Source organism: Mobula birostris, chromosome 9 (assembly GCF_030028105.1).
Source record: "Mobula birostris isolate sMobBir1 chromosome 9, sMobBir1.hap1, whole genome shotgun sequence".
Taxonomy (NCBI): domain Eukaryota; kingdom Metazoa; phylum Chordata; class Chondrichthyes; order Myliobatiformes; family Myliobatidae; genus Mobula; species Mobula birostris.
This window is the reverse complement of record NC_092378.1, coordinates 28,791,958-28,808,476: the sequence shown is the minus strand read 5'-3', so window position 1 is coordinate 28,808,476 and position 16,519 is coordinate 28,791,958. Positions and strand designations below refer to the sequence as shown.

At 42.6% G+C, this 16,519-nt stretch overlaps 1 protein-coding gene across 1 annotated transcript in view; it reads right to left on the bottom strand.

The window, feature by feature from the left end:
- dennd11 (DENN domain containing 11) overlaps positions 1-10,690 on the bottom strand; it is a 47,072-nt gene extending 36,382 nt beyond the window's left edge. The window contains exons 1-2 of the mRNA XM_072267682.1: positions 10,381-10,690; positions 3,026-3,125 (exon numbers count right to left, since the gene is read on the bottom strand). Coding sequence (XP_072123783.1) covers positions 3,026-3,125; positions 10,381-10,615 — 335 coding nt within the window. The 5' untranslated portion in view covers positions 10,616-10,690. The remainder of the gene's footprint in view (positions 1-3,025; positions 3,126-10,380) is intronic.
- Between the last annotated feature and the right edge of the window lie 5,829 nt (positions 10,691-16,519).

The window sequence follows — 16,519 nt, the reverse complement described above, 5'->3', positions numbered from 1 at the left end:
CAGAAGTAATCGTAGCTGCTATTACTAAGGAGAAGGTGCTTGGGAAACTTAAGGTCTGAAGGTAGATAAGTCACAGACCAGGTGGACTACCCCCTAGGGTTCTGAAGGAGGTAGCTGAAGAAATAATGGATGCATTAGTAATGATCTTTCAAGTATCACTAGCTACTGGAATGGTTCCAGGGGCATGGAATGTGCAAAAGTAGGAACTGAAATAGATAATGTGAAGAATAAAGTCAAGCCACAAAAAAAAGGTGAAGGGTGGGCAACAAGCTAAGAGGAATATTAAAATTACAAAATTAAATGTAATAGAAGTAATACCTTGATTATAGGAAACCTTAACTTACATGTGGGATGCATGAATAAAATTTCCTGTAATAAAGAGGAAAATCAATTCATGGAACATATCCGAGGTGTTTTTCTAGATCAATATGTGGACAAAACAACTTGGGAAATGGTGATTTTGCATCTTGCTTTATGTATTGTGAAAGGGTTGATTAATGATCTTGTGTTGAAGGGCTTTGGGGAAAGAACAGCCACAACATGAGAGAATTTTACCTTGTTTAAAAGTTCAATGCAAAACTAAGGTTTTATATCGAAAGTTAAGGCTAGAACGTTAAGTACAGTACATTCCGATTAACTGGGCTATTGGTTAAACAGGACAGCTGTCTATTTGGGACAACTCTTAAAGAACAAAAACTAATCAAGAAAATAGTTGAGATTCCCTTTGTTTATTTGGGACAGTATACCACTTAATTGGGACAGGAGACTGTTGAACAGTTTCTAACTAGTGTCAGTTGCGTGCCCATTAGACTACACCGTGCTTGAGGAGAACAGTTTTTAAATAGTCAGCTGCATATGTTTGTGCTCAGAAAGTAATGATTTTGTCACTGATGGTTAGCAAGAAATAAGCAGTAAGATAATTCAGAACAGCTTTGCTCATTGCAGTTTCAAGCATTCAGGTTTGGAAATGCCAGAAATGGCCTGAAGTGAAAATGAAACAATTTCATTACATCAACAAGTTAAGGAACTATGAAGAATTTAAAAGTATACAATTTTCTTGAATGTTATAATGATAATGAAGATTTGGAGAATGCAATGAGGAGATTGAGTATATTAAACTGTATTCTCCAGCAGTTAGAAGAAAGAGATCTCATGAAAAACGAACAACATTTTTTAAAGGGTTTTACTGGCTAGTTGCAAAAAGCACATTTCTCCTGACTCAAGAACCTAGGACCAGGGGCAGTTTGAGAAAAAGAGGTAAACCACTTAAGACTGAAAGCGAAGGAAATCTCCACTGCAGAAGGCTGTGGAGACTCAGTTGTTCATTCAAAATAGATCAATAGATGTCTGCATTTTAAAGGAACGAAGATAAATTGTGATACTGTTAGAAAAGTGGCATTAAGAAAATAGATCAGCAATTATTTTGAAGATTGGCAGAGAAGGCTTAGAGAAGCAGATCGTATCCTGCTGTAATTCCATATGCCAATGGTGGTACTTATGTTACGTACCCCGTAACTGGGTTGCCAAACCAGCAGAAATGGATCACTCAGCTGGAGTCTGGATTACTAGAACTAAGAAAGTTTTATTAAAGAAACAAGCAACACAGTACTCTAATCAAAAGGATAATGAATGCAACAGTTCAGCAATGATAAACATACATGTACATAGAATTAAGATAACAGGATCAATCAAGCTCTATCGTTGTCTAGGGGTAAATGACCAGCTTCAAAGTGACGCAAAGTTCAGTTCAATTTAGTTCAGTTCAGTTCGCAGTAATCGCTGCCGTGGGAGATGGACAGTGTGGGGGAAGGAGAGAGAGAGCAAAAACGAATGAATATTCACGGCTTCCACACAGACCTTTGCAGTCAGCTTTCGGGCGAGTCCTTTGTGATGTCATCTGAGGTCACCGACCGTGACCCCTCCGTTTCCAGATACGATCGTTTCCCTGCGGTGAACCTGGCACCCAGGCAAGGGTGGACACACACCAGGTTCCCGCCGATCGTGCCTTTCCACCCTGTGCATTTATGGCCCGGTACTTCCCACCGGCTTGTGAGAGACGCACCGCTTCCAGGGTCTTGTTACCTCGGGTGTCGTGTGTGTCCTGCCTTAGCGAACCTGTCCCTTTTTATCCCCCTGCTGGGGTATCGCCTGTCCATCACTTCAAACAGTTCAGGGTTCAAAGGGGGAGCCGATCTTGACAGCTCTCCTTCCCCTTCATTAACATCTCCAAATGTTGCTCCATTGTTTTCCTTATCTCTCTCTCTCCTGAAGACAGGTGGCAGACCAACTGCTGATCCCACAGGTGCCAGCACAGGACAGCTACATCTTAATCTATGTGTATTCTTGTCACACTACCTAGTCATTCTGGTGATGAAAACTGAAGTTTCTCACTAACAATAAATCTTATGCCCTCATTTCCTGCTCTTCTAAGTCTTAATGAACACGTAAGTATAAAACCATATCAGAGATGAATCCCACCAAATGAGTCATCTTAAGTTGTTCCCACCATCAATGTCAGATTTTATTTGCTCAAGAACTAGCTACTTCAGGCAGACGTTAACTGGGTGGATTTGGAGGAATGTCCCCGACAAGTATGGTAAAAATAGCCATTTCTGTATTAAATAGCACATTACTCAAATAACTGTTATTACAAAAGCAGCTTGCTTATAATCAGGCATTTCCATCGTTATTTTTAATAATGTCAGCTCTTTATTTACAGATTGAACTGAAATTCTCGAACTGCCATGTTTGATTTAAAGTCACATGTTTGCTGAACTATTGCTAGAGGCCTCTGGATTACATACTAATAATGTTACCACAATGCATTACATTACCAACCAGAAAACAAGTTTATAAACAAAATGGAAATCTGAAGTTCTTTCGACTGTTTTAATTCAAACTGGCACAATGTAAACATTTCACAAAGCCACCATTATGATTTACTAACTCCAAATGATGCATTTCATGTTATAAACCATGTTTACACAAGTTTACATCAGAAAATAAGAATCAGAAATCTCCTTACACAAAATCAGAGTTAATTCTGTGAGATCCACTCGCCATGGATTTAAATTCCACTCCTTCCAAGTCCACTTCTTGAGGCAAACGCCATTCAACAATGTTACCTGTGGAGAAAAATATTAATTATCAAGACAGCAGATTGAATTAATCACCTCACATCACAAATTTTGTCTTTTCCTTTCCAGCCTACTGAGTCAAAGATCTGAACAAGAAAACTTGAATTAATGGAAGACAGTTACTTATTAATGACTTGTATACGCAATAATTACACTAATCTCCTTTAGCGCATCTTTGATAGTAATTGTTCATGCTGTTTTGGAAGTTAAAACATCTGAGAATACCAAAAGTACGATAATTACAATAGCAGAGACTTGACAATATTCCTGTATCACTCTCCTTCTGTAGATAGGGTTAAAAAATAAGAGCAGAAAAGAGTTAAAGCCTAATAACAGAGTTCTTCAAATGTGTGTTATATTACATTATAATCAACACACTTGACAGAAAATAAAACAATGCATATCATAGTTTGATTGTTAATTGTGTAAATAAAAACTAGCAGCTAAAGGCATCTACAGATTACTTTGTCTGTTAATACTATCGTATTAATATTACTTAAGGCCTGTATGTAATATACGTACAGTTTTACACCTTAGTCTCTGAGGAACATTGTTTTGTTCACCTGTACAATTGAATGACAAACTTGAAAATGAAGGGCAATTCTCTTCAAAAGGATAATCCATGTAAAATTGATTATCTTACATAGATGGAATTCTCTTAATCTAATTTACTACAGATTAATAGAAACATAGAAAACCTACAGCACAATACAGGCCCTTCGGCCCACGAAGCTGTGCCGAACATGTCCTTACCTTAGAACTACCTAGGCTTACCCATAGCCCTCTATTTTTCTAAGCTCCATGTATCCATCCGGGAGTCTCTTAAAAGACCTTATCGTTTCTACCTCCACCACTGCTGCCAGTACAGCCCATTCCATGCACTCACCACTCTCTGCATAAAAAACTTACCCCTGACATCTACTCTGTACCTACTTCCAAGCATCTTAAAACTATACCCTCTCGTGCTAACCATTTCAGCCCTGGGAAAAAGCCTCTTACTATCCACACCATCAATGCCTCTCATTATCTTGTACACCTCTATCAGGTCACCTCCCATCCTCTGTCCCTCCAAGGAGAAAAGGCCAAGTTCACTCAACTTATTCGCACAAGGCATGCTCCCCAGTACAGGCAACGTCCTTGTAAATCTCTTCTGCACCCTTTCTATGGTTTCCATGTCCTTCCTGTAGTGAGGTGACCAGAATTGAGCACAGTGCTCCAAGTGGGGTCTGACCAGGGTCCTACATAGCTGCAACAATACCTCTCGGCTCTTAAACTCAATCCAATGATTGATGAAGGCCAATGCTCCGTATGCCTTCTTAGCCAGAGTCAACCTGTGTAGCAGCTTTGAGTGTCGTATGGACTTGGACCCCAAGATCCCTCTGATCCTCCACACTGTAGATTGTACAGAAAAGATACACAAGGATATTGCTGGGACTGGAGGGTTTGAGTCATAAGGAGAGCCTGGATACACTTGGGGCCTTTTTCACTGGAGCAAAAGAGGCTGAGTCCTGACCTTATAGAGTTTTATAAAATCATGATGGAGCATAGATGAGATAAACTGTTGCAGTCTATTTCCTAGGGTAGGGGAGTCTAAAACTAGAGGAAAACAATTTAAAGAGGACCCTAGGAACAAGTTTATACGCAAGGAATTGCAAGGAAAGTGGTAGAGGCAAGTGCAATTACAACATTCAAAATACACTTGGACAGGTTCGAGTTATTGGAAAGGGTTAGAATGATACAGGCCAAATGTATGTAAATAGGCTGACCGCAGGAAGGCAGCTTGATCAGTACGGACGAGTCATGGAGCACATTTCTGTGCTCCATGACTCCATAAGCAGTATCAACACATCTCTCTATTTTCATAATTTACATTTCTATTATGCTGGTAGGGGTACATCCAGAGAATGCTTCCTGGCTGGTACTAGCTTTATTGCTTTAATTGGCATAGAATTATCTTAAAACCTATCTGATATATTCACAAATTCCTCCTACTTGAATCTGTAATTTGATTGAATTTGCATTTATATTGTACTTTCAATGCAAAATACATGGTAATACCTCACAATGAGAAAGCAACAAAACTCAGTAGCATGGTGGAAATCGAATATGTCAGAAAATTTCCTCATTACTGAAGATCAGTGATGAAGTTAGTAAAAGGAGATAAAAGGTAGATACATAGATACTTTATTGATCCCAAAGAAATTACAATATCACAGGAGCATTACAAGTGCACAGATATAAATATTACAAGTAGAAAGAATAAAACAATAAGTTACCACAGTCTAACATGAGGGGGTCATCACTTCCCTGGCTGTAGGTTGACTCATTATATAGCCTAATAACTGAAGGTAAGAATGACCGCACATTGTGCTCTTTGGAGCAGGGCATTTGGCTCAGTCTATTACTAAAAGTGCTCCTGTGTTCAGCCAAGGTGGCATGCAGAGGGTGAGAAACATTGTCCAGAACTGCCAGGATTTTTCATAGGGTCCTTTGTTCTACCACAGCCGCCAGTGTTCAGTATGACTCCTATAGCAGAACCAGCCTTTCTAATCAGTGTATCGAGCCTGTTGGCATCACCCGCACTGATGCCATTGCCCCAGTACTGGTGACAACAGACTGGTAGAAAATGTAAAGAAGAGGCCTGAACACTCTAAAGGACCTCAGCCTCCTCAGGACGTACAGGCAACTCTGGCCCTTCTTGTACACAGCCTCTGTGTTGCTGTTCCACTCAATTCTGTCCTCCAGGTGCACCACCAGGTACTTGTAGGTCCTCACCACATCCACGTCCTCACCACCAATAGTAACAGTGAGCGATGCAGGCTTAGCCTTCCTAAAGATCATCACCATCTCCTTTGTCTTATTAATGTCGAACTGCAGATGATTCAGCTTGCACCATTGACGAAGTCTCCACCAGCGCCCTACATTCATCCTCCTGTCCTCCCTTAATACACCCAACTACTGCCGAGTCATCAGAGAATTTCTGCAGATGACATGACTCAGTGTTGTAGCTGAAGTCCAAGGTATACAGGGAAAACAGGAAGGGAGCCAGTATAGATCCCTGCAGGGTCCCAGTGTTGCTTATAACCATGTCTGACACACAGCTCTGAACCCGCACATACTGTGGTCTGCCAGTCAGGCAATCCATTATTCAGGATACAATGGAAGTGCTAATCTGTATTGAATGGAGCATTTCCCCCAGCAATGATGGCTTTATTTTACTGAAGGCACTTGAGAAATTATATGTCAGTTGGAAATCTGGAGGGAGAAATAGCAGATTGAGTTCAATCTGGACAACAGATGAATTTTGCAAATCAAATGCAAGAGAAAAATATACAGTAAGTTGCAAGATCTTTAGGAGCATTGGTGTATAGAGATCCTGATGTTAAAAGCCATAGTTCTGTGAAAGTGGCAGTAGTAAAGAAGATAAGCAGCACACTTGTCTTCTTCAGTCAGAGCACTGAGTATAAAAGTTGGGAAGTCATTTTCAAGCTGTACATAACTTTATTTTGGTCACATTTGGAGAAATGTACGCAGTTCTGGTCACTATACTATAGGGAGGATGAAGAGGCTTTGGAGAGGAAGCTAAAGAGGTTCAACTGTCGGTCTACTTTACTAGCTAGGAGAGATCGGAGAAACTTTGGTGTTTTTCTTCTGCAGCATCAGGGGTTGAGGAACCACTTAACAGAAGTGTATAAAATGATGAGGCATGGGCAGATAGTTAAGAGACAGTTCCCTGAGGTGAAAATGTCATACTAGAGGGCATGAATTGAAGGTGAGAGGCGTAAAAGTTTCTAAGTCAGTGGAATAAGTTAGCAGTGGAATACACTGCTGGGGAAAGTGGTAGAAACAGAAGAACAACGTTTAAGAAACATTTAGACAGATGCATGAACAGGCCGGGAACAGAGGATACAGACCATACACAGGCAGATGGAATAGTTTAATTTGTCATCATGATTGGCATAGACATTGTGAGCCAAAGGCCTGTTAGTGTGTTGTACTTTTATATACATCTATGCATCTACATATAGAAAATAAGAGTGCTCCAAAAAAACCCATTAGATATTACAACTGATGGTAGGTGTGGGATGCATGCACCCATGCTGGGGTATCCTGTGTTTGGATGACATAACCACAGGAGGCAATAAAAGAGAGAGTGAGTGTGTGAGTGAGACAGAGACAGAGACGTGTAGAGACGGGGTTCGTATTCTAGAGATGGAAAGAACAACCAGAAGACAGCAGAAGAGAGCCAGGAGAAATGCAGCCATGGTCGCCACCACTACCACATATACATGTCCCACCTGCAACAGAGCTTGTGGGTCCAGGATAGGACTGTATAGTCATCAAACATCTCACCGTTAAAGGAGTGGACGTTGTCATCGAATTTCGATGGACAACTGAAGAAGAGTGTGTGTGTGGCCTTCGCCGGTCATGGTTGACCATGGGTACTGCGCCTCTGGTAGTCTCTGGGAGTGGCCTCTCCAGGGCACAAGCCAGGGCAGAGTTGATATGGAGATCCGTCTGTTGCCCATGCAGTGGGACCCCCCTCTCCATGCTGATGACAGGTCCAAAGGAATGGCAAAAGTCGATACAGTTTGGTGCCAGCAGCATCGCGGGAGTTGCCGTGCCGGTGCTGGGTACAGCACTCAGCCACCTTCAGGACTCTGACTCCGGATTTTTCCTCAGGGTTTACTCCCAAAGCCTTTCCTGTGAGCGGGTATAGCCGCAAGGCAGCGGAGGTTTGAAATTGGAGTTTTCCCTCTCCTAAATGAGCTACCATCCGTGGTTACCGAGCCCCATCTGCCCGGAATAAAAGAATAGAGGTCTGGAAAAAGTAGAAATATCTCTGACTGTGTTTTGAAATTCAACCAATGCAACTAAAGCTATATCACATGCCTTTAAACATATCTAATCTTAATTATGTCTCAGGTGAAACTTTTTCGTAATGAAATCAAGTTCCATTAATTCTAGTCAATTTTGTATCAAGGATAAAATGGGTGAAAGGTCTTAACTTCAAATCTTCCCAGCCTTTACAATCACTGCAAAATTCTTACTCAATGCCCCGATGCGAGGTGGGCCTGTTTCACGGGGTTTGCTTATGTCTGTGCTGGACTGATACTGTGGCCTGCAATGAGTGGACTTCTGGATTGGCTGCAGTGATGCCTAGCGTTGTGAGCTTCAGCTCTAAATGCTGTTTGCTTGCTTTTATTGTTTGCATGGCTCGTTTTTTTTCTCTCTCTCTACACACTGGGTGTTTGACAGTGTTTGTTTTTAATGAGTTCAACTGGGGTTCGTTGTTTCATGGCTGTCTGTAAGGAGTCAAGTCTCAAAGATGTATAAAGTATACACACTTCGATAATAAATGTACTTTGAACTTTGACTTTAAATTTGTTTCCACATTCCCTCTCAGTATTCCATGCCTCTGGAGCTGATGTACAAGAAATCACATATTCAATAATTTTGATTATTATAAACTTCATCCCTGAGCTCCAAAGGTGGGTAAATGGATTAAATTCAAGCAACAGAGGAAGAAAAAATTCCCAGCACAATACTAAATCAATAATTCCTGATTTCACAGTGATCAAGGGTACAAACAGAAAGCTAGTGGTGTGATAACCTCAATTAATTGTAACTGCCCTTCAGGTTTGCCTCCACGTTTCATATTACATGAAACAAACAGAATGATTAGATTGAGGCTGAGGAGAAAAATACGGATAAAATTCAGCAATTAAATATCATAGCAAGATACTTCAGCCTGAAACATTTACTCTTTATTCCTCTCCATTGATGCTGCCTGATCTGTCTCATATGCTGAGTTCCTCCAGCATTTTGTGTGTGTTCTTTAATGAAGTTGTTGAAATTCTACTACAAAATTAAATGCAGAACTAAATCTAAGTGAAAGAAGAAAACAGACAGAGTAATAGTCTCAAAGGAGAAAATCTGCAGATGCTAGAAATCCAAGCAACAGATACAAAATGCTGGAGGAGCTCAGCATGCTAGGCAGCATCACGTTTTAGGCCGAGACCCCCTCACTACATTAAATATTGTGATGCAAATACCTTAACACGAGATGTACTATTTATAAAACTGGCAGCCACTAACTTAACAGTAAGATTAGTCTTTATTACAATGACACATAATGGCAATAATAAACTTTCCCAAACAAGAGAAAACCTGCAGATGCTGGAAGTCCAACCAACACACACAAAATGATGCCGGACCTCAGCCCGCCAGGCAGCATCTATGAGAAAAAAGTATAGTCGAAGTTTTGGGGGAGACCCTTCATCATACTTCCCATTGAACTCCAGTCTGATTCATTAAATTAAGAACAAACAAAGCGATTGCTGCTGCCCAGCACAGGAGTGGATCCAAGCCAAATCCAACTGGCTTACATTCCAACACATGCAATATTTTCTTTTTGCAAAGGAAGATTACACACCCAATCAGTAATATAACCACATCACAATATTGCACAATGCCACAGGACACAGTAACCCTGCATCCTGTTACTCAATTCTGATGCCTAACAAGCAACTCTTCTTCCCCTGAACACCACTCATGCCTGTGCCAACACATAACTCTTTACTTCGGTATCAGAAGTACCCTCTTCACTCCTTCTCAGAAGAGGAGGAGATGGAGGAGTAGGGTGGGAAACAAAAACTGCAAAGAGACAAACAGGATTTGGGTTAAGCGTGTAGTGGAGACATTGGATACCCAGGCACTGGATTAGGATTCCAAGGATGGATCTACCCAGAAAGATGCACAGATGCACAAAATTGATTCACTAAGTTGATTCCTAATGTGTCATGCATCGAGAGATTATGATCAGACAACGAATTGACACAATCTGCCGCAAAAGATAGAACTGCAGCTTTCAACATTTTTCGATAAAGGGAATGACAACGAGACTGACAATCCAATTTTTCACAGGCTCATTCATATGAAGATGGGAGTGTTATACAGTCATACTTACAACTTTATAAAATCCTCCTACCACATCCAAGGCTCGCCTCCTCTCCCCATATGCACAATACATCCAGTTACCCATCGCATCCCTTCAGATGCCAACCCTCCAGTACATCCCGCTCCCAAGTCTGCCTCCTCCCCACCTGAAAACAGGTATCTACTACAGGTGTTCCGCAAATTTCCCCTCCCTTTCACACGCCCCCGACCCTTCCGCGGCCATCTTCCTGCTGCTCTGGTGCAGCCATTTTAATGCGAAGACCCGGGAGGAGGGCGGCCTCACCTGCTCTGGTGTCGAAAGTGACCACGAACACGGCGACCACCTGCTCCTCCTCTTCGCGCTCCGGGCCTCGATGAGCCGCTCGTGGACCGCCCGGTACCGGGCTCCATCTCTCGCCACTACCAGCGAAGCTGCGCGGTCCAGGTACCGCTTCTGATCCGCTGCCCGGACCCGGGCCAGCAGGAAAAGCGACGGCAGGACCTTCCTCGTATTCTAGGAGAGGGGCGCGGTCCGCCATCTCGGCTCGCCGCCGCGTCTCCTAGTCACTCCGACCAACAACTCGCCGCCTGCTCGGTTGCACCCGGAAACTGCCGCGGCCAACCGGACATGACGACAGACCAAAGGCACCTGCACGATACCATCTTGGGAAGGTCTCAGACTTACCTGCTCCATCGTCAGTTGGCTGAAATGGTGTGATCAAGAAGGGTGATTTGGCTTCTGAGGAGGCAGGGTAAGCACAGAGTTCTTCAACATCATCCATGCTCTTAAAAAAAAATAGAAAAGAGTAGAAATACCCAGAGATATTATCATATGTGGAAAGAGAAATAACCAGCTGGAAGACTCCTTGTCAGTGGACCAGGGAGTCCCGGAGGGAAGAACATGCTGAAAGAAGAAGAGAGGGGGGAAGAGACTCTGGTCTCTCAACCTCCTTGGAGGTGGTGGATGTTGTAGAGAATGATCTATTGAATACTAATTCACTAGGCAACAGTACTGGCTCACTGAGAAACAGTTCTGCACAAATTCTGAAGGAGTACAATTTCACAGGCAGCAACTCTCACTGAGGAATGACGTCAGGCACTAGTGTCACAGGAAAGAGCAGGTCTGCTGCAAAAAGCTAATTTTCATGGCATTTATACCCATGACAATAACTCTTGAGTCCATCACTCTGCAGTCTCTTGCTTTCCTGAACATTGGAGTTTCTATACCAGGTCATGATTTAAACTTAAATGTGACTGTATGGTTTTCTAGACTTAATAGAAATTGCTAGTGAGCTACTGGCAAGAAGACCGGTCAAGGGGGCTTAAGACCTGATAAGGATAGACAGTATTAAGTAGCAAACCCCTCCCAGTAGCTTTCTCAACTGGCCACGTGAAAGACTTTGGCCTCGTGCCTCATGACAACTTTGGAGGGTTGAATACCAGATTTCTACTTTGCATCCATGCTGGTCTTGCCCAGAAGAAGGCAATGGCAAACCACTTCTATAGAAAAGTTTGCCAAGGACTATCATGGTCAAAGACCATGTTCGCTCAAGTCATATGACATTGCACATAATAATGATGTAATATATCACACCACATAATGCTGATGATAATGATGATGAATGAAAATTGTGTACCAGCACACACTATGCTTCAAACTTTATTATTCTTCCTTTTATCGCTGCTACCTCTGTGGCTTCATCAGTAATCGAGGCAGATGATCTAAAACTGTACTCTGATTGCTGAAATGCTCTTGCTTCTTGGATGTCCTCTGGGTTTTGGAATCCTCCACAGTGGGGAAACCAAACGCAGATTAGGTGGTTACTTTATAGAAGGCACCTGAGCTTCTCATTACCTGCTACTTTAATTTCCCATTCCACTCTCACACACATGATGATCAGTACTGTACACTGAATGCAGGCTGTGGTTGGGCTAGAGATGTATGCCTCCCTGATAAAATAATACATGTATTTTAACCACATTGTCAGCTTGTCATCCCACACTGAGGTTTCCTATAACCCCAGTGAAATACAGTGCAAGCTTGAGGAAAAGTACCTTTTCTCCCATTTCGGATCATGGCAGCCTTCCGGACCCAGCCTGACCTGCTCGGCACGTTCTCCTACTCCACATTTTGCAACTCCCACATTCCCACATGAGTGCATGTCCTCACTCCCTAACTGCTTTCATTAACTCATTGACCAGATGAATAGGGCCCTCCAGCCCTTTGAGCTGCAATGTCCAGCAACCACAAACACGAAAAAATCTGCAGATGCTGGAAATCCGACCAACACACACAACATGCTGGGGGAGCTCAGCAGGCCAGGCAGCATCTATGGAGAACAGTAAATAGTTGATGCTTTGGGCCGAGAACCTTCTTCAGGACTAGAGAAAAAAGGATAAGAAGTCAGAGTAAGAAGGTGGGGGGGAAGGGAGGAAGAAGTACAAGGTAGTAGGGTGATAGGGAGGAGTGAAGTAAAGAGCTGGGAGGTTAAAGTGGTAGCTGGCTGGAGAAGGGGGAATCTGATAGCAGAAGACAAAAAGCCATGGAGGAAAGGGAAGGAGGAGGAGCACCAGAGGGAGGTGATGGGCAGGTAAGGAGATAAGGTGGAAGAGGGAAATGGGAATGGGGAATGGTGAAGCGGTGGGGGGAGGGAGGGAGGAGGCCATTACTGGAAGTTCGAAAAATTGATGTTCACGCCGTCAGGTTGGAGGCTGCCCAGATGGAATATAATATATTGCTCCTCCAGCCTGAGTGTGGCCTCATTGTGGCAGTAGAGGAGGCCATGGACTGACATGTTGGAATGGGAAAGGGAAGTAGAATGGAAACAGGTGGACACTGGGAGATCTCGCTTTTTCCGGCAGACTTTTCAGTAGGTGCTCGGCAATGCGGTCTCTCAGTCTATGTCAGGTCTCACCAATATACAGGAGACCAAACCAGGAACACCAGATACAGTAGATGACCTCAGCAGACTCACAGGTGAAGTGTAACCTCGCCTGGAAGGACTGTTTGGGGCCCTGAATGGTTGTGAGGGAGCTGTAAGGGCAGGTGTAGCACTTGTTCTGCTTACGAGGGTAAGTGCCAGAAGGGAGGTTAGTGGGGAGGGACAAATGGACAAGGGAGCCACATAGGAAGTGACCCCTGCTGAAAATAGAAAGTGGGGGTGGAGGGAAAGATGTGCTTGTTGGTGGGATCCCATTGGAGATGGATGAATGTTATGGAGAATTATGTGCTGGATGTGTAGGCTGGTGGGAGGTAGGTAAGCAATCCTGATTTTAACCCTAGCCTAAACACGGGATGATTTACAATTACCAATTAATCGACTAACTGGAATGCCTTTAGACTGTGGGAGGAAATCACAGCACCCAGAGGAAACCCACACATTCCATGGGGAGAAATTACAGATGCCTTACTAATGAAATGGAATTGAAAGCCGAATTCCAACGCCAATAACTAATAGCATCATGTGAGTCACTACACCACTATGGTGTAACTTAACCCCATGGTCATCTCAGTTTTAACCTCATCTGAGATCCCCGTAATTTTACACGCTTCATTTGTCTCTTTCTCACTCTGACCTGAAACTTTTAACTGTTTCTTCTCCCACGGATGAGGCATGACCTGCTGAGTCCTTCTGGCATTTTGTGTTTTGGTCTAGATTTACAACAATTGCAATTTTTTAAAAAAATGTTACTGTTGGTACACTGTTCTCTCTCATATGACCTGCTTCTGACAATGTCCCGTTAACTGAGTCAGCCATTTCTTGCTACCTATCTACATTTATGGGTTTGGCCATTGAACTTTATTTCTGAGCTTGAAATCTAGCTGGTTCCAACCCAAAAAAGAAACAAACTGATTGAGAAACTCAGCAGGTCATGCAGCATCCGTGAAGGCAGATGGATATTGATGTAACAGGACTGAGAGTGTTGAGGGAAGATAGCCCATATAAAGACGTGAGAGGCAGGGTTAAGGCAGGTATTAGTAAGTGATATGTGGAAGCCGGTAAGGTGGGGATTAGTGAGCCACTCTCATTTATTATAGTCCGTTCTTACTGACGAGTTATCTGTCTATTGTGTTGAGAACAATCGTCATATCAGCATCCATTCTTGCAAAGAATAAACTGATGCTGAACTTTTCTGTACTTATAGTTTGTAAACTTCATAAATCATAAAAAGGTATCAGGTCTGTATTTATTGTTTGTATTTCAAATAAGGAGGATTCAATCCGCATAATAAAACTTAAGAGAGTTGCCAACAATTTTGCTAACAGAGCAAATTAAAGTTTACAACATAGGAAGACCTGTCTTCAATGCCAGTTAAAAATTGTAGATAAAGAGCACGTTCAAGTAGTTTTAAAATATAGTAAGCATTTAAGCCTCTTCTTCCCCTGAACACCCTCAGTAGTACATCACACTTGTGACATAATGTGGCCATTTCTATACACTGTATTTAAATTCTGGTTTGACTTCAGATGTACACTTCCCTGCCATTATATTCTATGCTCAGTTAATAAGAAATACCTACTTTTTAACTGCATTGTCAGCTTGTTATGACACATATAAGGATCTGCACACGTACACATGATTTCTATTTTCACTCAACTTGACTTCTTCCATTTATTATGTTTTCCCTTGCTTGCTTGAAACTCCTAAGTGCACTTCTCCAAATTGAATTCCAGTTGTCTGTTTCTGCCCAGTAGATGATCTGACAATACCCTGCAGGCTAAAACATTCTTCTTCACTTAACCACACGACCACTTCTTATATCATCTGCAAACTTCATTGCATCCACTATGCTTAAGTATTTATCACACCTTCCTGTTCAGCCATTAATCCTCATCAGGGGCAGCACGGTAGTGCGGTGGGTAACACAACAGTTTACAGGTGACCCTGGTTCAATTCCTACCGCTACCCAAGTTTGTACATTCTCCCCGTGTCCGGGTGGGTATCCTCTGGGTGCCCCGCTTTCCTCCCACAGTCCAAAGACGTACCGGTTGCTAGGTTAAATGGTCGTTGTAAATCATCCCGTGATTAGTCTAGGATTAAGTCAGGGGGCTGCTGGGCGGCAAGGCTCGAAGGGCCGGGGGCTGTATTTCAAAAAATAAAACAATAAATAACCATATTTTCTTTCCACTGAGTTAGTTTTAGATCTCGTTTGACATAATCCTTCAGCTCCTATGGACTTTAATTTGAATATGAAGCTACCATGAGAGATTTTGTTAAAAGCCTTGCTAAATTCATTAAACGTAATACACTCATCATCATTCCTTATTTCCTCAAAAACTTAAAATCAGATTGTATCTGCGCATGTGGAACATTAAAAATATTGCACAGGAATAGGCACCTCAACCCATAAGCCCAGAAGATCGAGGAGCAGATGTAAGCCATTCGGCCCGTCGAGTCTGCTGTGCCATTCGATCATGGGCTGATCCAATTCCCCTGGCTAATCAAGAACCTATCTATCTCTGCCTTAAGCAAAGGCCCACCAGCCCCTTTACTTCCTGAGAAAACTAAAGAAATTTGGCCTGTCCCCTAAAACCCTCACTAATTTTTATAGATGCACCGTAGAAAGCATTCTTCTAGGGTGCATCACAACCTGCTATGGAAGTTGTCCTGTCCAAGACCGAAAGAAGCTGCAGAAGATCATGAACATGGTGCAGCACATCACACAAACCAATCTTTCATCCGTGGACTCACTTTACACTGCACACTGTCGGAGCAGTGCTGCCGGGATAATCAAGGACACGACCCACCCAGCCAACACACTTTTCGTCCCTCTTCCCTCTGGGAGAAGGCTCAGGAGCTTGAAGACTCGTATGGCCAGATTTGGCAGCAACTTCTTTCCAACTGTGATAAGGCTGCGAACAGATCCTGACCCGGATCTGAGCCGTACCCTCCAAATATCCGGACCTGCCTCTTGGTTTTTTTGCACTACCTTACTTCCCATTTTTCTATTTTCTATTTATGATTTATAACTTAAATTTTAATACTATTTTCTATTTAATACTTATTGATTTGTAATCCAGGGAGCGGGAAGCGCGGAATCAAATATCACTATGATGATTGTACGTTCTAGTATCAATTGTTTGGTGATAATAAAGTGTCAAAGTATCAAAGTAAATGCACCGAATGACTTGGCCTCAACAGCCACTCATGGCAACAAATTTCACATACTTACCACCCTCTGACTAAACAAATTTCTCTGCATCTCTGTTCTAAATGAACGTCCTTCAATTCTGAAGTCGTGCCCTCTTGTCCTAGACTCCCCTACCATGGGAACTAACTTTGCCATATCTAATCTCTTCAGGCCTTTTAACATTCTGAATGTTCTATGAGACTCCCTATCATTCTCCTGAACTCCAGGGAATGCAGCCCAAAAGCTGCCAGATGTTCCTCATACGGTAATCCTTTCTTTCCTGGAATCATTCTCACGAATCTTCTCTGAAC